The following is a 22,766-nucleotide window of genomic DNA, read 5'->3' on the forward strand; positions in this document are numbered from 1 at the left end:
TAACAGCTGAAAGAATTCATTGCTGGCAGACTTTCACTATAAGAAGTGTCAAAGTAAATTCTCAGGCAGAAGAAAATGATATTAGATGGAAATCTTAATTTACACAAAGGAATAGAGAACATCAGAAATGACAAAACCCTTTTTTCTTTATTTTTAAAATCTCTTTTAAAGATAATTGACTGGTTAAGCCAAAAACAATAATGTATTGTGAGTTTATAACATTATGTAAAAGTAAAATTTTAAGACAATGATAACTCAAATCCTGGAAAAAGAGAAACAGAAGAACACTGTTGTAACTTTCTTATACCATACAGGAAGTGATGTTAGATCTGAATACACACTGTAGAGATTTACACTATAAATCATAATCACTTTCTGTCTAGTCAAAGCTATGGTTTTCCAGTAGTCATGTATGGATGTGAGAACTGGACTATAAAAGCTAGAGCACCGAAGAATTGATGCTTTTGAACTGAGGCGTTGGAGAAGATTCTTGAGAGTCCCTTGGACTGCAAGGCGATCAAACCAGTCAATCCTGAAGAAAATCAGTTCTGAATATTCATTGGAAGGACTGATGCTGAAGCTGAAACTCCAATACTTTGGCCACCTGATGCCAATGGAAAAGACCCTGATACTGGGAAAGACTGAAGGCAGGAGAAGCGGACGACAGAGGATGAGATGGTTGGATGGCATCACTGACTCGATGCACATGAGTTTGAGCAGGCTCTGGGAGCTGGTGATAGACAGGGAGGCCTGGCGTGCTGTTATTCATGGGGTCGCAAAGAGTCGGACACGACTGAGCAACTGAACTGAACTGAACAGACAGATTAGGCAATTAGAAAACAAATAGCAGAAATAGTATCAACAGAACTTCCTTGGTGGTCCAGTGGTTAAGACTCTGTACTTCCGCTGCGGGGGAAATGTTGGGGAACTAAGATCTCCCATGTCACATGTTAAATATACATGGTGCAACCATGCCTGTAAAAGAGTGTTACACTGAATAAAGAGAAAAACCCAACTATATTCTATCTACAAGGAGTCCCACTTAAATACACACAAAAAAGGAAAGTAAAAGGGTGGAAAAAGATATCATGATACCAATAATCAAGGGAAAAGCAGACTATTTAAATATCAGACAAACAGATTTCAGAGCAAACAAAACTACCAGGATAAAGAGGCACTTCATAATGATAAAAGGGTCAATACATGAAGAGGACATAACAATTCTAAACGTTTATGCACTAATAACACAGCTACAAACTATGTGACGCAAAAACTGGTAGAACTGAAGTATGAAATACACAAACAGGAAATTATGGACAACATCCATCTCTTAACAATTGGTATAAAGAACAGACAGAAAATCAGTAATGTTTCAGAACAGGTGAACAACACTATTAATCAATTTGATCCAATTGACATTGATAGGACAATCCAGTAAATAACAGAATACATATTCTTTCCAAATGTACACAGAACATTGACCAAGATAGACCATATTCTCCACTAAAAAAACTTGTTTCCTGATAACACTGGAATGATTAGAGATCAACAACAGAAAGATCTCTGAAAAAAAATTCCTTACTATCTGGAAACTAAATAAGATACTTAAGGTCTCAAAAATCAATGATCTCAACTTCTACTTTAAGAAATAAGAAAAAGATCAAATTTAAACTAAAAATAAGCAGGAAAGAAACCCTTTAAAGCAGAGAAATTACTGACATACAAAATAAAAAATATTTAAAAAAATCAATTTAACTGCTGGTTCTTTGAGAAGAAAATAAAATTGACAAACTCTAGTCAGAATGATCAGGAAAAAAAGTGAAGACAGAATTATCTTCTCTTACCATTATCTGATAATTATCCTGATAATTACCATTATCAGGAATGAGCAGGGAATATTGTTCAGATTCTATAGACACTAAAAAAGGATATTCAGGGAATATTACAAACAACTTCATGCCACTAAATTCAACCAATGAGACAAATGAACATACTCTTTGAAAGACACAAACTATTAAAGCTCACTCAAGAAGAAAGTGAGCTTTCAGATGATATATCATCTGAAATATCCAAGTTCTATTAGCAAGGCTATGGTTTTACCTGTGGTCATGTATGGATGTGAGACTTGGACTGTGAAGAAAGCTGATCGCCGAAGAATTGATGCTTTTGAACTGTGGTGCTGGAGAAGACTCTTGAGAGTCCCTTGGACTGCAAGGAGATCCAACCAGTCCATTCTAGAGGAGATCAATCCTGAATGTTCATTGGAAGGACTGATGCTAAAGCTGAAACTCCAATACTTTGGCCACCTCATGCGAAGAGTTGACTCACTGGAAAAGACTCTGATGCTGGGAAGGATTGCGGGTGGGAGGAGACGGGGACGACAGGGAATGAGATGGCTGGATGGCATCACCGACTCAACGGACATGAGTTTGAGTGAACTCCGGGAGTTGGTGATGGACAGGGAGGCCTGGCGTGCTGTGATTCATGGGACAGCAGAGAGTCGGACACTGAGCGACTGAACTGAACTGAACTGAATAGTTTAAAACTTTCCCACAAAGAAAACTCCAGACAGATTCCCTGTGAATTCTATCAAAAATCTGAGAAAAAATAATACTGACTGTACACAAACTTTCTAGAAATCTGAAGGAAAAATAACTCTCGGCTTATTCTGTGAGGTCAGCATCACTCTGATTCCAAAACCAGGCAAAATCATTCAGTTAAAAAAATACCCAAACCAGTATCCTTCATGTAACATAGATGCAAAAATTCTTAACAGAATTTCTGTAAAAATACATCATGTGAGTTTAATCCCAGAAACAGAATGCAAGGGTGGTATAATACTCTAAAAGACATCACTGTAATTCATAGCATTAAAAGACTACAGTGGAAAAGCCATATAATCACTTTCAAGAATACAGAAAAAGTGTTTGACAATTACAATACCCCATTTCTGATTAAAAACAACAAAACTCTAAGCACACTAGTGACAGAAGGGCACTTCCTCAACCTAATAAACGGTAACGATGAAAAACCTATAGCTAACATCATACTCCACTACAGAGAGATGAGTGTTTTCCATCAAAGATCGTCAGGAAGAGAGGTTGCCTGTCTTTACCTCTTCAACTCTACCCTGTACTGGAGGTTCTAGTCACAGTAATAAAGTAAGACAAAGAAACAAAAGGCACTCAGACTGAAAAGGAGGAAGGAAAATGTCTTCATTTTCAAACAACGTGACTATCTAGAAAATTCTATGGAATTTACAAAAATTTTACTAGAACTAACAAGTGAAAGATCCACAGAGTCAAAGCTATGGTTTGTATGACAATAATCATGTATGGATGTGAGAGCTGGACCATAAAGAAGGCTAAGCACCAAAGAATTGATGTTTTAGAATTGTGGTGCTGGAGAAGACTCTTGAGAGTCCCTTGGACTGCAAGGAGATTAAAGTAGCCAATCTTAAAGGAAATCAACCCTGAATATTCATTGGAAGGGCTGTTGCTGAAGCTCCAATACTTGGCCACCTGATGCGAAAAACTGACTCCTTGGAAAAGACCCTGATGCTGGGAAAGATTGAAGGCAAAAGGAGAAGGGGATGGTAGAGGATGAGAGATATCATCACTGACTCAATGGATATGAATTTGAGCAAACTCTGGGAGATAGTGAAGGACAAGGGAGCCTGCTGTGCTACAGCCCATGGGTTCAAAATGAGTTGAACACAATTTTAATATGGTTTGACTGTCAATATTGCTGTACTCTCTTTAGTAATGTTATATAGTTACCAGTGCAAAGATCTTGCATAACTTTTGTCAAATTTTTGTATTTTTTATATTATTGTAAATGGCAATTTTTAAGTATCAGTTTCCAGTTATTCATTACTCTTAAATTGTAGCACAATTGATTTTTGCATATTTACTTCTTATCTTACAATCTAGTTAATCTGACTGACTGCTGCTGTTGTTCAGTCTGAGTTGGGTCTGATACAACTATATAACATTACTAAAGAGAGTACAGCAATACCGACAGACATACCATATTAAAGGTTCTTTGACTCGATGGTCATGAGTTTGAGCAAACTCTGGGAGATGATGAAGGACAGGGAAGCCTGTCGTGCTTCATTCCATGGGGTCACAAAGAATCGGTCATGACTTAGTGACTGAAAAACAACTTCTGCTATCTGCCATTTTCCAAGAAAGCAAAAATGCCCCAAACCACCTATATCTTTTCCATGTATATGCATATGAAACAGAGTAAGAAAGCACTAACAGCAGTGCTGGATTCTAGAACTATACTTGGATATTCCCTCATCCTCAAACTTTAAATTACATCATTAAACTTATTGTAACTATTTTTATTTATTCTATATTATAATAAAAATGGATGTGCAGGGGAGAAGGAACTCCATTTATATTTTATATGTAAACATTAAACAGAAAATTAGCCCTCCCCCGTCCACCCACATTCCTATTTCCAGAATACTGCCTTTAGACCATTTCTGTTTCAGTCTTTCTTTCCTAAATAATATTAGCAATTCCCTTTCCTTTGCGTCAGTATCATAAAGTTTCAAGGTTTTATTTGAGCAGGTTTCTTTTTTATTTAGGCGATATGGAAGTGACCTTTCCATTTAATTGGTTTGAGAAGAAATTCCACCATACATTCTACTTTGTATTTGCATCCCCAATAAAATACTGTAATCTCTCTAAAAAAAAAAAAAATCAATATTCCCAAAATTGTATATACATCCTCATGACAGCCTTATTTGTAATAGCCAAAACCTGGAAACAACCCAAAGGCCCATCAACAATTATTAAGTGATTAAATAAATTGTGAAAGTGAAAGTTGCTAAGTCGAGTCTGACTCTTTGCGACCCCATGGACTATACAGTCCATGGAATTCTCCATGCGAGAATACTGGAGTGGGTAGTCATTCCCTTCTCCAGGGGATCCTCCCAACCCACGGATCGAACCCAGGTCTCCCGCACTGCAGGCGGACTTTTTATCAGCTGAGCCACCAGTGAAGCTTATATTTGTACAATTACAAATACTGTACAATTTTGTAAGCCTATATTTGTACAACTTCAAAAATTACAGGGAAGCCAATAAACTGTAGAATAGCCATAAAATAGAAAACTCAGCAACAAAAAGGAACAAATTACTGATACAAAATCATATATGAATCTCAAACTCATTACACTGAGTGAAAGAAGCCAAACTTCCCACAGGTGTACATACTGTGTCATTCCATTTATACAAAATTCTAGAAAATGAAAACTATTCTACAGTACAAAAGGCAGATGAGTGGTTGCCTGGGGAAAATGGAAGCTGGAGTGAGAAGAGAAGAAGAAATTATCAAGGGGCAGAGAGAAAATGTTTAGTTGTGATTGATGCTATGTAAATTGTGATGATGATTTCATGAGTATATACACATGTCAAAACATATCAATTTGTACACTTTAAATATGCTTGATCTACTTTACATTAATTTATATCTCAATGAAACTGTGGGAAAATATGTATTTATGATGGGAGATACTCTTTCATGGGTCTTTCAACTCCAAGATGTCTCTCTAGATAAGACTAGAAGGCGACGTCTTGACTGTTCTTTACTTGGCCTTTTCTCAGGGTTGTATTTAACTCTGAGATACGAGGTGGGACTTGGGAGTAAGGAGAACCAATATCAGGACGATGCCCATGCTCTTTGCTGTATCATTAGTAGCGAAACAGTCTCTGACCCAGATGTTCCACACTTTCTGTTAGAATCCACTGAACAATAATAGGCTAGCTTTCAGCTAGTAAGGGGGGCAAAATCAAATCCTAGATCTTGACAATATTAATATAAATTTTGACAAAGATAAACAATAGAATGTCAGAGGGTAAAGGGGTGAGAAGTGACACGGAAGCGAAAAAGAAAGGACCATAACTCATGGCAAATTAGAAGTTATTGAACTCATAGGTACCATTCCTTCATGATTAATTTTCAATTTGTGTACATTTTCTCATTAAATATGTTGAATAAGTGAGTGGATGAAAAAAATTAATAAATGAAAGAAACAATGACACTTAAAAGGTTAAGGAACCTAATATCATACACTCACAAACAATGAAGAATGATTCAAATTCAGATCTAACACCAAAGTTCAAACTCTTGCCACTACTACACTATATCCAAAAAGGGCTTAAACATATATTATACTGTTTAGCTGGAGAAGGCAATGGCACCCCACTCCAGTACTCTTGCTTGGTAAATCCCATGGATGGAGGGAGGGGCCTGGTAGGCTGCAGTTCATGGGGTCGCTAAGAGTCGAACATGACTGAGCAACTTCACTTTCACTTTTCACTTTCATGCATTGGAGAAGCAAAAGGCAACCCACTCCAGTGTTCTTGCCTGGAGAATCCCAGGGACGGGGGAGCCTGGTGGGCTGCCGTCTATGGGGTCGCACAGAGTCGGACACAACTGAAGCGACTTAGCAGCAGCAGCAGCATACTATTTAGCTTCAACAGTGTGCGGCTGCTGCTGCTAAGTCACTTCAGTCGTGTCCGACTCTGTGCGACCCCATAGGCAGAAGCCCACCAGGCTCCCCCTTCCCTGGGATTCTCCAGGCAAGAACACTGGAGTGGGTTGCCATTTCCTTCATCAGTGTAGATTACAGGTAATCATTTAAAGATTTTAAACTGAGAAGCCATGGACTGTGAGATAAGTGCCAAAAATACAACTTTGAACAAGTTATGAAAGATGGATTAGAAACAAGAATAGTTCTAAAGAGATCACAAATGAGAAAATTATAATAGTTCAATTGAGAAATTCCAGAGCAGGGAGAGAAAATGAAAAAAACTGGAATTAAGAGTTGCTTAAAAGGAACTGAAAGGATTTAAAGAATTGATTTGGAAGATGATAAATAAGTAAAGATCTAGGATGACACCAAGGTTTCTAGCTTAGGTTACTGAATAGGTCTGGCACACCGTTTAATTAAGTTTGGGAATGGGAAGAGAGAAGGAAAAGCGTTCCAGTAACGTTAAGAGATACTTCACACTGAAAATTATTTTCTATTAATAGTTTTTTCATGAAATCTTTAAGGCTAAGACATTATTTTTAAGAGGTATTATTCTCATTTACACATGAGAAGTAAGAGAAGTAGAAAGATTAAATAACTAGTTTTGGTTCATATAAATGTCAGGATTGGATGTGAACATTCTCTTCTAAAGTCAAAGACCTTGTTCACTTCTCTCTACAAAGTGTTTCTCAAAAAGTAGATATTCTAACACAACACTGTAAATCAACTATATGTCAATTTTTTTTTTTAAAGGAGCTATCTGCTGAACATCTTCCTGGTTTACATTTAAAGCATCTTGTATTCATTTTAAAAAGAAGGTACTGAGCTTGGAAGAAGAAAGCTGCAGAAAGAGCACCACTAGCTTAGAGAAATAGCTAAAATTGTGGAAATGGACATGAACCAAAGAATGAACTGAGATAAAAACCCTAAAGTTGGAACCTGGCTTTACATAAAAACAAGAGCAGACTAAGAGAAGTCTGAGAAATCTGAGGAATACAAGCAAATCCAAGAAAACTGTTATCTCGAAAGCCAGAGGAACTTCCTCAAGTATTCCACTAGAATACGCACAGTACTGATACTACTATGATTGTACTAATCCAGAACCTAAGAATGCCCTGATGCTGCTCTGATATTCACCCCTTCTTCATACAGTGGGGCTTCCCTGGTGGCTCAGAGGTTAAAGCGTCTGCCTCCAATGCGGGAGACCCGGGTTCAATCCCTGGGTTGGGAAGATCCCCTGGAGAAGGAAATGGTAACCCACTCCAGTATTCTTGCCTGGAGAATCCCATGGACGGAGAAGCCTGGTAGGCTACCGTCCACGGGGTCGCAAAGAGTCGGATACGACTGAGCGACTTTACTACTTCATACAGTGATCTCTAAACAGGAACCTATATGCAAGAAACATTAAAAAAAAAAAAAAGAGACAGCAAAGTACAGCAAAGTAATAATTTTATCATGATGTGAATTAGTTTTAATTTCCTCCAGTGGAAATTAAAACCTCCCTGGTGTCTCAGATGGTAAAGAATCTGCCTGCAATGCGGAAGACCCGGCCCTGGGTCAGGAAGATACCCTGAAGAAGAGAATGGCAACCCAATCTAGTGTTCTTGCCTGGATTACATGGACAGAGGAGACTGGCAGGCTACAGTCCACGGTGTCACAGAGTTGGAAATGACTGAGTGAATAACACATACATACATACCTCCAATGGAGCATCCTTTGGTAAAAGTAAAGTTAGAAAACCAAGGCTTGAGTACTAAATTGGGACTTATTCATTATCTTTAGCTAAATCGCTGGATTAGCAGGCTCAGGCATATCTTCAGAGAAAAAGAAATGGGCAAATCTATAGAACTGGCTCAAGTCTGTTTAACTTATCTGACAATGCGCTGGTAATAAAGATGCAAAACTAAATAGAGATGTGGCTCAGAATGTTGTCAGGTGTGCTCCTCCAGCCCCCCAAAAACCTTTAGATTCTGAGAATAATTGCAGGTTTAGTTCATCAGAAACTATGAAGTGATTTAAGACTGAGTAATATGAAAAAACTGAAATATATTTAGCAAGACACTTTGTTAAAGTAGGTATTGAAACTGCCCTAAAAATATTTTCTACTTAAATATATATATTGGGTTGGGCAAAGGGTTCCTTCTATTTTCAAGTAAAAATAAAAGATATACTTTTCATTTTCACTTAAAGACTGAAGGAACTTTATTGAACAATGTAGTCACTGTTTTGTTCCACTACCTTCTGCCATTTTCCAGGCAGCTTCATAATTCTATGTTCCCAAAACTTTATCTTTTTGAGCAAAGAACTGTTCCAGGTGCTTTTAGTCTCCAGGGAACAGTACTTGTTGGAGCTGTTTCATTTTCCAGAAGGACCTTATAATAGAGGATTCCCTTCCAACCCCAGGGCTTCCCTGGTGGCTCAAACAGTGAAGAATCTGCCCGCAACACAGAAGACCCAAGTTTGATCCCTGTGTTGGGAAGATCCACTGGAGAAGGGCATGGCTACCCACTCCAGTATTCTTGCCTGGGAAATCCCATGGATAGAGGAGCCTATAGTTCATGCGGTCACAGAATTGCACACAACTAAGTGACTAGCAATACTTTGGCCACCTCATGCGACAAGTTGACTTACTGGACAAGACTCTGATGCTGGGAAATGTTGGGGGTGGGAGGAGAAGGGGACGACGGAGAATGAGATGGCTGGATGGCATCACCGACTCTGTGGACATGAGTTTGAGTGTACTCGGGGAGTTGGTGATGGACAGGGAGGCCTGGCGTGCTGTGATTCATGGGGTCGTGGAGAGTCGGACACGACTGAGCGACTGATCTGATCTGAAGTGACTAGCACTTTCACTTTCCAACACTATGACATACACAACATCACCTTCTCTGGATAAAGAATGGCCTTTGGTGTGGTTGGTAGTAGTTCATTTCGCTTGCCCCATAATCTCTTTCATTCCACATTACTGCACAGTATCTACTTTTCATCACTTATCACAATTTGCTTTAAAAATAGAAAGTTTTCATTACAGAGTTGCATGCAGAAATGTAATCAAGAAGGTTTTTTTCCCCCCTTAACTTATATGAAACCCAAAGTGAAGTGAAGTGAAGTCGCTCAGTCATGCCCGACTCTTTGCGACCCTATGGACTGTAGCCTCAGTTCAGTTCAGTCGCTCAGTCGTGTCCGACTCTCCACGACCCCATGAATCACAGCACGCCAGGCCTCCCTGTCCATCACCAACTCCTGGAGTACACTCAAACTCATGTCCACAGAGTCGGTGATGCCATCCAGCCATCTCATTCTCCGTCGTCCCCTTCTCCTCCCGCCCCCAACCCTTCCCAGCATCAGAGTCTTTTCCAGTGAGTCAACTCGTCGCATGAGGTGGCCAAAGTATTGCAGTTTCAGCTTTAGCATCAGTCCCTCCAATGAACATCCAGGATTGATCTCCTTTAGAATGGACTTGTTGGATCTCCTTGCAGTCCAAGGGACTCTCAAGAGTCTTCTCCAACACCACAGTTCAAAAGCATCAATTCTTCGGCGATCAGCCTTCTTCACAGTCCAACTCTCACATCCATACATGACCACGGGAAAAACCATTGCCTTGACTAGACGGACCTTGGTTGGCAAAGTAATGTCTCTGCTTTTTAATATACTATCAAGGTTGGTCATAACTTTCCTTCCAAGGAGCAAGCGTCTTTTAATTTCATGGCTGCAATCAGCATCTGCAGTGATTTTGGAGCCCAAAAAAACAAAGTCTGACACTGTTTCCACTGTTTTTCCATCTATTTCCCATGAAGTGATGGGACCAGATGCCATGATCTTTGTTTTCTGAATGTTGAGCTTCAAGCCAACCTTTTCACTCTCCTCTTTCACTTTCATCAAGAGGCTTTTGAGTTCCTCTTCACTTTCTGCCATAAGGGTGGTGTCATCTGCATATCTGAGGTTATTGATATTTCTCCCAGCAATCTTGATTCCAGCTTGTGCTTCTTCCAGCCCAGCGTTCCTCATGATGTACTCTGCATATAAGTTAAATAAGCAAGGTGACAATATACAACCTTGACGTACACCTTTTCCTATTTGGAACCAGTCTGTTGTTCCATGTCCAGTTCTAACTGTTGCTTCCTGACCTGCATACAGGTTTCTCAAGAGGCAGGTCAGGTGGTCTGGGATTCCCATCTCTTTCAGAATGTTCCACAATTTATTGTGATCCACACAGTCAAAGGCTTTGGCATAGTCAATGAAGCAGAAATAGATGTTTTTCTGGAACTCTCTTGCTTTCTCCATGATCCAGCGGATATTGGCAATTTGATCTCTGGTGCCTCTGCCTTTTCTAAAACCTGCTTGAACATCTGGGAGTTCACGGTTTACATATTGCTGAAGCCTGGCTTGGAGAATTTTGAGCATGACTTTGCTAGCGTGTGAGATGAGGGCAATTGTCCGGTAGTTTGAGCATTCTTTGGCATTGCCTTTCTTTGGGATTGGAATGAAGACTGACCTCTTCCAGTCCTGTGGCCGCTGCTGAGTTTTCCAAATCTGCTGGCATATTGAGTGCAGCACTTTCACAGCATCATCTTTCAAGACTTGAAATAGCTCAACTGGAATTCCATCACCACCACTAGCTTTGTTAGTAGTGATGCTTTCTAAGGACCACTTGACTTCACATTCCAAGATGTCTGGCTCTAGGTCAGTGATCACGTTATCGTGACTATCTTGGTCGTGAAGATCTTTTTTGTACAGTTCTTCTGTGTATTCTTGCCACCTCTTCTTAATATCTTCTGCTTCTGTTAGGTCCATACCATTTCTGTCCTTTATCGAGCCCACCTTTGCATGAAATGTTCCCTTGGACTGTAGCCTACCAGCTCTTAAGTCCCCAAACATCAATGCAATTAACATAACCAAGCTGGTACATGATTCTTAACACTTGATTTGGATATTTTGAGTATGTCACCTATCTCCTGTGTGATATAATGTTGATTGTTCTCAGTTAATGTCTTGATATGATTGCTATCAACTTCACCTGGTCTACCAGGCTATGGAACATCATCCAACAAGAAATCTCCAGCATGAAGCTTCGCAAATCACTTCTGACATGTTCAATCAGTCATAGCACCTTCTGCATACACTGTACCAAATCTTTTTTTTTTTTGTATTTCAGTTGCATTTTTACCTTTCTTGAACTAATAAAGCATAATACACCAAAAATGCTTTCTTTCTTCCATCTTCAATACTGAAATGGCTATACAAAAATTTACCAATTTTGGTAAGTTTTTTCAAAACACACACTGACATGACAGCTGTCATAATACCACCTAACAAAACTGTTTTGAATGAACTTAAAGACAACTAAGCACTAGTACTACTACTAAAAGACGCTTACTCCTTGGAAGGAAAGTTATGACCAACCTAGATAGCATATTAAAAAGCAGAGACGTTACTTTGCCAACCAAGGTCTGTCTAGTCAATGCTATGGTTTTCCAGGGGTCATATATGGATGTGAGAGTTGGACTGTGAAGAAAACTGATTGCCAAAGAATTGATGCTGTTGAACTGTGGTGCTGGAGAAGACTCTTGAGAGTCCCTTGGACTGCAAGGAGATCCACCCAGTCCATTCTAAAGGAGATCAATCCTGGGTGTTCACTGGAAGGACTGATGCTCAAGCTGAAACTCCAATACTTTGGCTACCTCATGCAAAGAGTTGACTCACTGGAAAAGACTGATGCTGGGAGGGATTGGGGGCAGGAGGACAAGGGGACGACAGAGAATGAGATGACTGGATGGCATCACCAACTCAATGGACGTGAGTTTGAGTGAACTCTGTGAGTTGGTGATGGACAGGGAGGCCTGGTGTGCTGTGATTCATGGGGTTGCAAAGAGTCGGACATGACTGAGCGACTGAACTGAACTGAACTGAACTGAAGCACTACTAGAGCCACCTTACAAAAAAGAAAGAACGAACCTTTTGGCCAACCCAATATAATTATAGCTAGGAGATCACATGGTAAAACAGTTTTCATATAAACAAAATTAAGATAGTCTTTATCTCTTCTTCCAAGGGTATAGGACAAAATAGGACTTGAAATCAACATATCAGCTCCTCCTAAGTTGCTCAAAATTGACTCTGCATCCCACATAAGAAAATATAAAAAGAAATCCAAAATACATAAAAAGCCTATTGTTCCAAATTCTACCTACATAAAATCTATTTTTTCATGATTATATATAGAGAAAATCTAAAAACTTTTAAATGGAGATTATACTATCTTCCATGCAAACATAAAGTATTTAAGAAATTCACTAGAAATGACAGCAATTTATGTGTTTTTAAGTGAAGTGAAGCTGCTTAGTTGTGTCGTGTCCAACTCTTTGCGACCCCATGGACTGTAGCCTACCAGGCTCCACCATCCATGGAATTTTTCAGGCAAGAGTACTAGAGTGGGTTGCCATTTCCTTCTCCAGGGGATTTTCCTGACTGAGGGTTTGAACCCAGGTCTCCCACATTGCAGGCAGATGCTTTACCATTTGAGCCACCAGGGAAGTCCTATGTGTTTTTAAGTTCTCTTTAATTTTGAAAAAGGTATCCTGATTTCATGAAAAAATATGGTAATAAAAAGTCCCACTAAATTCCATTCAAACCACAGCTCTTTAATCACTTCTCCACTGTCTATGCATGCAATGTTGTTAATGAGCTTACACTGAAGTAAACATATTCTCTAGATGCTACTGTATCACTAACTAAAGTGAAATGAATTGTCTTTCATGAGACTCACTCCTGCAGTATCAGGAAATTAAATATGTACTCCTGTCCAGAAATAAGAGGTATATTTGGTAGTGGATAGCAAAATCATTCTTAGTCACATCAACTAAACCTAAAGCAACCAAGATTTAAATATTATTCAAGCTTTCAGACTGTAGTAAATGAAAGAAAGAAACCCTAATTTTTACTTGAGCAGAACTCTTAAAATACATTTTACAAAATTCTGCAAAGGCCTAATGGTGTCTTCGAATAGACTATACTCCATTACGGGAGAACAATGAATGGGAAAAACATTTGCTTCCGTAAGGTTCTTACCTGTATAATGCATCATCAATCTCCACAGATTCTGTTGGCATGTTGGAGAAATTTGTATTTGCACTGAAAAAAGAAAACATAAGGGCAAGTATACCTATTTAATATTCATATTTTGTAATGTAAAATTCAACTATACATGAAGTCAGATTCACCAGGTACTAAAACAGATTTTACAAACCAGACGTATGTTTTATTATTTACCACTTTATTTGGATTTTAAAAATAGGTCAAAATTAAATTCACTCAGTGCTTGCTCTGTGCATAAATTAGAGCCCATAGTTGTTTTATTTTCAGGTGTTACTTTATCATTGCTGTAATTGCTATAAATATCATTGCTATAATATATATTCTGATGGATTTATATTTTAGCAATACTGAGTGGCCCATAAACCTTCCATAATATACATACCCAGAATTTAACATATAATGATGATATCTGATAGCTCAGTTGATAAAGAATCTACCTGCAATGCAGGAGACTCCAGTTCGATTCCTAGTCAGGAACATCCCCTGGGGAAGGGATAAGCTACCCACTCCAGTATTCTTGGGCTTCTCTGGTAGCTCAGACGGTAAAGAATCCGCCTGCAATGAGGGAGACCTGGGTTCGATCCCTGGTTGGGAAGATACCCTGGAGAAGGGAACAGCTACCCACTCCAGCAGTCAAGCAAGACAAAATAATAATAGCTTAGCCATAAAACAAAGTCAAGGACCTTAGTTGTCTTGTAGATGCTAACATCCCCACCAAGCAGAAGTTAACTGAGCAGCAGCAGGTAGACCTCAGATCATTTGGAACCAGGTTGATGACCAAGGTTCCAAAAACAACACCCTGTTATCTCACCATCAAGCAATCAGAGAACTGAGCATGGATCACATATCCTATGACCCTTTCCCTCAGACTGTCTTTAAAAACCCTTCCCTGAAAGCCAATGGGGGAGTTTTTGTCTTTGGAGCAAGGGCTGCCGGTTTTCTTTGCTAAATCCTGCAATAAACTGTACTTTTACTCACTACAACCTGGTGTCAGTAGATTGGCTTTGCTGCACATTCAGTGAGTGGACCCAAGTTTGGTAACACAATCAACTAAATGGTCTCCTTCTGCTGAGGTGGCTCCCTGCTGTATTTTTTTCAAATCACTTATCTTAACTATTTATCATCTGCCTTCCCCTATAGAATGTATGCTCCATTAGAAATTTACTACTGTATTTCAAATCCTTAAAACAGTACCTGGCATTTAATAACAAGAACAAACATTGTGTCACACTGTTTTAAGTGTTTACTAACTCAGTTAACCCTTTCAACAACTTATGAGATAGACACTATTACTATATCCACAGAACAGAGAAAAAACGTGAGACTGACAGAGATTAATTTAAATAACCTGCCCAAGGTCATGGAGCAGGTAAATGGCAAGCCCTGAAACTAAGCAGTCTAGTTCCTTACAACTACACTATATTGTCTACTACCTCTCACAGTGAGGGTTTCCAAGGTGGCTCAGTGGTAAAGAATCCACCAGCCAGTGAAGGAGACACAGGTTCCATCCCTGGGTCTGGAAGATCACTTGAAGTAGGAAATGGCAACCCACTCCAGTATTCTTGCCTGGACAATCCCACGGAAAGGCAGGCTACAGTCCATGGGTTCAGCTGGAGATGACCGAACACACACACACACACACACACCTCTCACAGAAGGCATGAAGAAAGCACTAAAAAAATAATCTGTTAAAAAACTGTGATGTTGTAAAAGTTTCTTGGGAGTCTCTTGGACTGCAAAGAGATCAAACCAGTCAATCCAAAAGGAAATCAACCCTAAATATTCATTGGAAGGATTGATGCTGAAGCTAAAGCTCCAATACTTTGGCTACCGGATGTGAAGAACCAACTCATTAGAAAAGACCCTGATGCTGGGAAAGATTGAAGGCAGGAGGAGAAGGGGACAACAGAGGATGAGATGGTTGGATGGCATCACCGACCCAATGGACATGAGTCTGATAAAGCTCCAGGAGTTGGTGATGGACAGGGAAGCCTGGCGTGCTGTAGTCCATAGGGTCACAAAGAGTCAGACACGACTGATCAACTGAACCGAACTGAAACATACTGGTGTGGCAAGACACAGAGTAATACAACAATTACTGCAGCTCATTTCAATTTTTTCACAGTGTGACACAGAAAGAAAATTGATAATTGGGAAACACAGATGGTTCATGGGCAGAGGGAACCACCAGGACAATTTGAGCCTGAGCTAAAATCAATACCACCTTGGCAAAAGTGTAATTCATTCTAGGTTTTGGGAAGCTCTATGTATCAGTTTCAGAATTCTAAAAACAACGTGATAACACAAAATTCAGTTTCAGAATCTAATTTTCTAGGCCTGGAATACTGATATATAGGCAAAGAATTTGAAAACATATGATCAAAAATGTTATTATTTCTCTTATCATTGTGATATCACCTTCCAGCTAACTAATAAAAACACATAAACAATATACACTGGCACTCTAACAAAATACAAAACTCAGGAAAAAGTCTTGTTACAACTTTCTTATTGATAGTACACTTTCTCTAGCTATCTTCCTTGCATGGAGAGCAACAGTCTAAGATGGTAAAGCTAAGTAAAAATGAGAAGAGTTACATTCTAACTAGTTCTGTCACTTAATGATTATGACTGACACCCACTTTTCAGAAAGTGCTGCCTTACTGGAATCTTTCAAATATCATTCTTCTGATAAGGTCTTAAATGGCAACCGAAAATGCTTTAAATAAGAGGAGATTTTATTGTATTACATAATATCCCCCACGTAAGTCTGGCAGTGCTGGCAATGGCAGGCAATATCATGGTATCAAAGCATCCTTTCAGTCTTCAGTTCAGTCGCTCAGTCGTGTCCGACTCTTTGCGACCCCATGAATCACAGCACGCCAGACCTCCCTGTCCATCACCAACTCCCGGAGTTCACTCAAACTCATGTCCATCGAGTCGGTGATGCCATCCAGCCATCTCATTCTCTGTCGTCCCCGTCTCCTCCCGCCCCTAATCATTTAGACTGGTTAAAAAGCTATAGGCTTGTGAACATTCATATTAGCTCAAAATCAAATATCCACCACTTCTATCTTCGGCACATCGTATTCTGGTAGTGGGCAGAATGTAACTATCCGCTTTTTTAATTATGAAATGACAAACAGGAACTACACGAACGTTTCCCCTCTATTTCTGCAGGAATGGAAAAGACATGAACCTCAACACCAACTGCGAAATAAGAACGGGTAACTCGTGGTTTTTTCCCCTGCGTTTCTTTTTCTTTCTTTTTCCTCTCTCTTGTTTTAAAGAGCAATCAACAGGCCTCAGGGTGTTCTGACTACCACTGATTCATTATTATCGAGTTCCCTCTGATAACAGTTTTCAAAGGAGAATCTCAGCGGAGGACCGTGCACCATGGAGCTCAGCTTTCACTTTATCGAAAAGGAAGGTGTCCCGCACCAGGGCAGGGAAGCTCGCACCGAGAGCCCCTCCCTCCCTCCTACGTCCGGTGACTGGAAGGAATAAGGATGGCAGACCCCAACTAGAACTGAGAAAGCGATGGAAGGGGCGACAAGTGGATTTCCTCCTCAGCAAAGCCGGGAGTCGCAAAGGCCGGAGCCCACGCCGCCACACCTACCCCGCGCGCTCCCCTCGCCGCCCAAGGCCGGCTCTGCCCTGCCCCGCGGCCTCTCGCGCGCTCCCTGCCTGCCCGAGTGGGAGATGCAGAAAGTCGGACCCCTGGTCCTGCCCGCCACGCCCCACTTCGCGCCCACACTCGTTCTCTCACCGGCTGGTCCTCCAGGAGGAGCAAGATGCCTCTTCCCCCGGACGTGCTGCCACCGGCTGGGATCCCTCCATCGCCTCCAGAGACGCAGCCGCAGCTGGCTACTGGGAGGCAGGGAGGAAGGCGGGACCGCGAGGTCAAGGGGCGGGTAATGACGTCACAGGAGGGGCAGGCCTGAGAAGCGAGCAGCCCGGCGGCGCCTTCCCGTCAACCCCAGGGGTGTCCTGGCTTCCGGTTTGGGTGTGGTCCGGGGGAGGGCTGTGCCGCAGGTGGTTGAAGCGCGCCGGGTCGGGGGCGTGTGTGTGTGTGTGTGTGTGTGTGTGTGTGTGTGTTAGGGGGGTGGGGAACGGGGAGTGTGTGTCTGTCTGTCTGTCTGTGTGTGTCAGAGTCTTACCGTCTGACCCATCAGGGAAGCCTGAAGTGGCACTGTAGCGACTTGGTTCTCGCGAATTTAAGCTAAACCAAAACTCATCGCAAGCTAAACACAGGATTCCAGTTGCCAGCGAAGTAATGGAATTGCATAGCAAAATCCTGAAGAGTTTTGTGGCAAGAAGAAACGCTTCGTTTTATTAAAAATAGAAAAAACCGAAAGGCTGGTAATATGTAGCTCCGGATTTCCAGTCTGGAATTCCATTTTAAGACGTTATACGTGTAACATCTGATTTTGTACGTCTATTACATACCAAGCATTTTCACAAATTTGGTAGAATCATGTGATTTTCTTGAACGATGAATGACATATGTCATCCAGGTTGCCTTTAGTTTGTGAGTGAGGGACAAATTTACAATCACTATAAGTGACTTGCCAGATTAAGTACCAAAATATATGTCTAAGAACCTCTCAACTAATTTTTTTTTGGAAGCTACAGAGTGAAAGTAGATGGGGAATATGTCCACAAACTCCTTTTCTGAAGTTCTGGAAATAGAGGCTGTTTCACATAACTTAGGTCATCTAGCCAAAAATGGGCTATTTCAATTTTAATGAAAAATTTCAAAGAGCAAGTTTTTTTTTTTTTTTTTTTGCCAATCTATGATTTTAGAGAAAAGAGTTATTTGTGAGTAAAAGTGATGCTTTACAGCATGTTCTTGGGAGAAATAGTATTTTCTGTTAGCTTTACAACTGGCTTTATCTGTCTTTATGCCTGATGAATGGCAAAGCAGATGCTTACTTTTCTTAGTTCAGGCTCATGTTTCTTTCCTCTCAGGTTTCAGGAAAACTTTTCTAAGACTAGAAAGCTCCTTCTTTCTTGCTTTAGTGTAGTGCTGAAAAGTATGGTGGCTTGATTTCTATAATTTCCTTCGTTTTGGTTGTCCCTGTGTTGCACATGTTTTTATATGTATTATGTATGTTTGTATGTTTGAATAGTTACATCCTCAGGGCATAGTACAATAATTTTGTTTTAAAATCTTTATTTGGGATAATTTTAGATTTACAGAAAATTTGCAAAGGTAAAACAATATCTGTATATGCTTCACTCAGTTTCTTCTAATGATAACATCTTACATAACTGTGGTCCATTGTCAGGACTGAGAAATTAGTATTGGTACAAGACTGTTAACTAGCTACATACTTTATTTGGATTTCACCAGTTTTTCACTAATGTCGTTTTTTTGGTATGCGTCCAATCCAGGATACAATACATTTAGAATTGTCCCGTTTTGATCATCATGTAAGTGTACATTTTAATGAATATCTTCTTGAAATTTTATGTGTAAATTGGATTTCTGAAATAGTTTATATCATAAATTATAAAGATAATAACATCTATACTTTGTTTTATAATTATAGAGGCTATTTACATGTATTTTCCACTTCATACTCCTAAATTATTGACTGTTAGCTCAGAAATGATACTGAGCAGTCACCTAAATATACAACGCCATTGCTTTACAGGGGATGACTCAAAAAGATGAAGAGCTTAAATGTTTTGGATACATTCACATCATTGTAGATACAGAGCTATGACTAGTTTCATCCCTTGTTGTGTATTTCTCTAATATATTATACCCAGATGCCCCAAATTGAAACATCTGTTCTGTGACTGTCATAAAGACTAGGAAGTACTGAGTCCTGAGGTCAGGCCTTCATGAATATGGTTGGAAAGCAGCCAACCTCCTGAGTTTTGGAGCAGACTTCACTGTCCGAAGCTGCTGCAGTAACATTTGAACACTGTCTTCAAGCTGGCCATTTGAAAGAACTCTAGGGAATTCTTTTGTGAAGGAAATAAACTTTCCAAAATGTGAATAATTATCCTCTTAAGTGGTCTATGGATTGGGGTATATGCATATAATATTTTCCTGAAATATTTTTAAAAATATTGCCCATACAACAGTACAAAGACAAATCATTGCAGATTAACAATTGAAATAAAATTTTTCAAGACACTTTATTATTTCATTTATCGATTTATGCATCAGCAACTAGAGATCAGTTCAGTTGCTCAGTCACGTCTGACTCTTTGCAACCCCACGGACTGCAACACGCTAGGCTTCCCTGTCCAATACCAGCTCCAGAAGCTTACTCAAACTCACACCCATTAAATTGGTGATGCTCTCCAACCATCTCATCCTCTGTCGTCCCCTTCTCCACGTGCCTTTAATCTTTTCCAGCATCAGGGTCTTTTCCAGTGAGTCAGCTCTTCCCATCAGGTGGCCAAAGTATTGGAGTTTCGGCTTCAACATCAGTCCTTCCACTGGATATTCAGGACTGATTTCCTTGAGGATTGTCTGATTGAATCTCCTGCTCCCAGCAGCTCTTTCTAATCTGTACAATAACCCTCACCAGTGCAGTTAGGGATGCTTTAATGCTAGATGATTTAATGCTTTAATGATAGAGATAGGAAGCAAAGGTATGGAAATACATACTGAATCTAGGTTATCATCTCCAATAAGACAGGAAGAGAGATATCTATCTTTAATAATTAGTGAAATTCGACGATTTTAGGATAAACATACTCTAAAGATTCTTTATTACCAATTAAGATAATATTAAATAGCAACAGCAACAATGACAAATTACTCCCATGAATCCTCACCCCTCTGCTGGTAAGATTTCATATTAGTTCCAAATGTTGGGAAATTCTGAATGAAGGGGATAGGCAAGAAATAGATTTGCCTACCACCAAGCTTCCCTTGATAGTAGAGGACAAAGGAGCCTGGCATGAGAGTGGGACAGGACTTAGCAACTGAACAACAGGTTCCCCTTGACTGGATCACAAAGCTATCCATGGTCATTCCACCACCACCTTATCTGATAAAGGAATGTGACTGAGGGGAAGTAAAAGTGAAAAGAGGTGGTCTTAACTCACTACAATTATAATATCTTATTTTTGTGATTCTATAAAAGCATATAACCATAGGAAGACTTCTTTTCCAGGGCTCATGAGGGGGCTGAATGAAGAGATTTGAAGTAAAATTTCATTAGTTTCCTAGGAAATCCAATTCAGGCTGCCACATTTTAAACTTATTAATTTACTTTACAATTATTCTCTTGATCTGAAATGATTGTTAGAATTTTAAAAACTCATGCGAATTTCTTACTCAATGGACTAGTTATGAGAGAAAGTCAATAATTAGGTAGAAGCTACCTTCTATGCCTCAGATGTAGATTCCAGCCACTAGAGTTTAGATATTTGGATTTGGATTTTGTTTTTACCCCCTGTTTTGTTTTTTAGTGTTTATTTTGTTTCTTTGTTTTTTATTTATTTTAATTGGAGGCTAATTACTTTATAATATTGTAGTGGTTTTTGCCATGCATTGACATGAATCAGCCATGAGTGTACATGTATTCCCCATTCTGAACCCCCCCACCCTCTTCCCTCCCCATCACATCCCTCAGGGTCGTCATAGTGCACCAGTCCTGAGCACCCTGTCTCATGCATCAAACCTGGACTGGTGATCTATTTCACATATGATAATATACATGTTTCAGTGCTATTCTCTCAAACCATCCCACCCTTGCCTTCTCCCACAGAGTCCAAAAGTCTGTTCTTTAATCTGTGTCTCTTACTGTCTCGCATATAGAGTCATTGTTACCATCTTTCTAAACTCCATATATATGCATTAGTATACTGTATTGGTCTTTTTCTTTCTGACTTATTTCACTCTGTATAATAGGCTCCAGTTTCATCCACCTCATTAGAACTGATTCAAATGCATTCTTTTTAATACCTGAGTAATATTCCATTATGTATATGTACCACAGCTTTGTTATCCATTCATCTGCTGATGGACATCTAGGTTGCTTCCATGTCCTGTCTATTGTAAACAGTGCTGTGATGAATATTGGAGTGTACATGTCTTCAATTCTGGTTTCCTCAGTGTGTATGCCCAGCAGTGGGATTGCTGGGTCATATGGCAGTTTTATTTCCAGTTTTTTGAGGAATCTCCACACTGTTCTCCATAGTGGCTGTACTAGTTTGCATTCCCACCAACAGTGTAAGAGGGTTCCCTTTTCTCCACACCCTCTCCAGCACTTATTGCATGTAGACTTCTGGATAGCAGCCATTCTGACCGGCATGAGATGGTACCTCATTGTGGTTTTGATTTGCATTTCTCTGATTATCAGGGATGTTGAGCATTTTTTCCTGTGTTTGTTAGCCATCTGTATGTCTTTGGATAAATGTCTGTTTAGTTCTTTGGCCCATTTTTTGATTGGGTCATTTATTTTTCTGGAATAGAGCTGCAGAAGCTGCTTGTATATTTTTGAGATTAATTCTTTGTCAGTTGTTTTGTTTGCTATTATTTTCTCCAATTCTGAAGGCTGTCTTTTCACGTTACTTATAGGTTCCTCCCTTGTGCAAAAGCTTTTAAGTTTAATTAGGTCCCATTTGTTTATTTTTGCTTTATTTACATTACTTTGGGAGGTGGGTCATAGAGGATCCTGCTGTGATTTATGTCAGAGATTGTTTTGCCTATGTTTTCCTCTAGGAGTTTTATACTTTCTGGTCTTACATTTAGATCTTTAATGCATATTGAGTTTATTTTTGTGTGTGGTGTTAGAAAGTGTTCTAGTTTCATTCTTTTGCAAGTGGTTGACCAGTTTTCCTAGCACCACTTGTTAAAGAGACTGTCTTTTTTCCATTGTATATTTTGCCTCCTTTGTCAAAGATAAGGTGTCCATAGGTGTATGGATTTATCTCTGGCCTTTCTATTTTGTTCCATTGCTCTATTTTTCTATCTTTGTGCCAGTACCATACTGTCTTGATGACTGTAGCTTTGTAGTATAGTCTGAAGTCAGGCAGGTTGATTCCTCCAGTTCCATTCTTCTTTCTCAAGATTGCTTTGGCTATTCTGGTTTGTATTTCCATACAAATTGTGAGATTATTTGTTCTAGCTCTGTGAAAAATATGGTTGGTA

At 39.7% G+C, this 22,766-nt stretch overlaps 1 protein-coding gene across 1 annotated transcript in view; it reads right to left on the minus strand.

Annotated features, from left to right (window-relative positions):
- UBA6 (ubiquitin like modifier activating enzyme 6) overlaps positions 1–17,567 on the minus strand; it is a 90,926-nt gene extending 73,359 nt beyond the window's left edge. Inside the window, exons 1-2 of the mRNA XM_055434028.2 lie at positions 17,412–17,567; positions 13,616–13,678 (exon numbers count right to left, since the gene is read on the minus strand). Coding sequence (XP_055290003.2) covers positions 13,616–13,678; positions 17,412–17,482 — 134 coding nt within the window. The 5' untranslated portion in view covers positions 17,483–17,567. The remainder of the gene's footprint in view (positions 1–13,615; positions 13,679–17,411) is intronic.
- Positions 17,568–22,766: the final 5,199 nt, after the last annotated feature.

This window comes from Moschus berezovskii, chromosome 5 (genome assembly GCF_049115385.1).
Source record: "Moschus berezovskii isolate FMDL1 chromosome 5, NW_MosBer_1.0, whole genome shotgun sequence".
Classification (NCBI taxonomy): Eukaryota; Metazoa; Chordata; class Mammalia; order Artiodactyla; family Moschidae; genus Moschus; species Moschus berezovskii.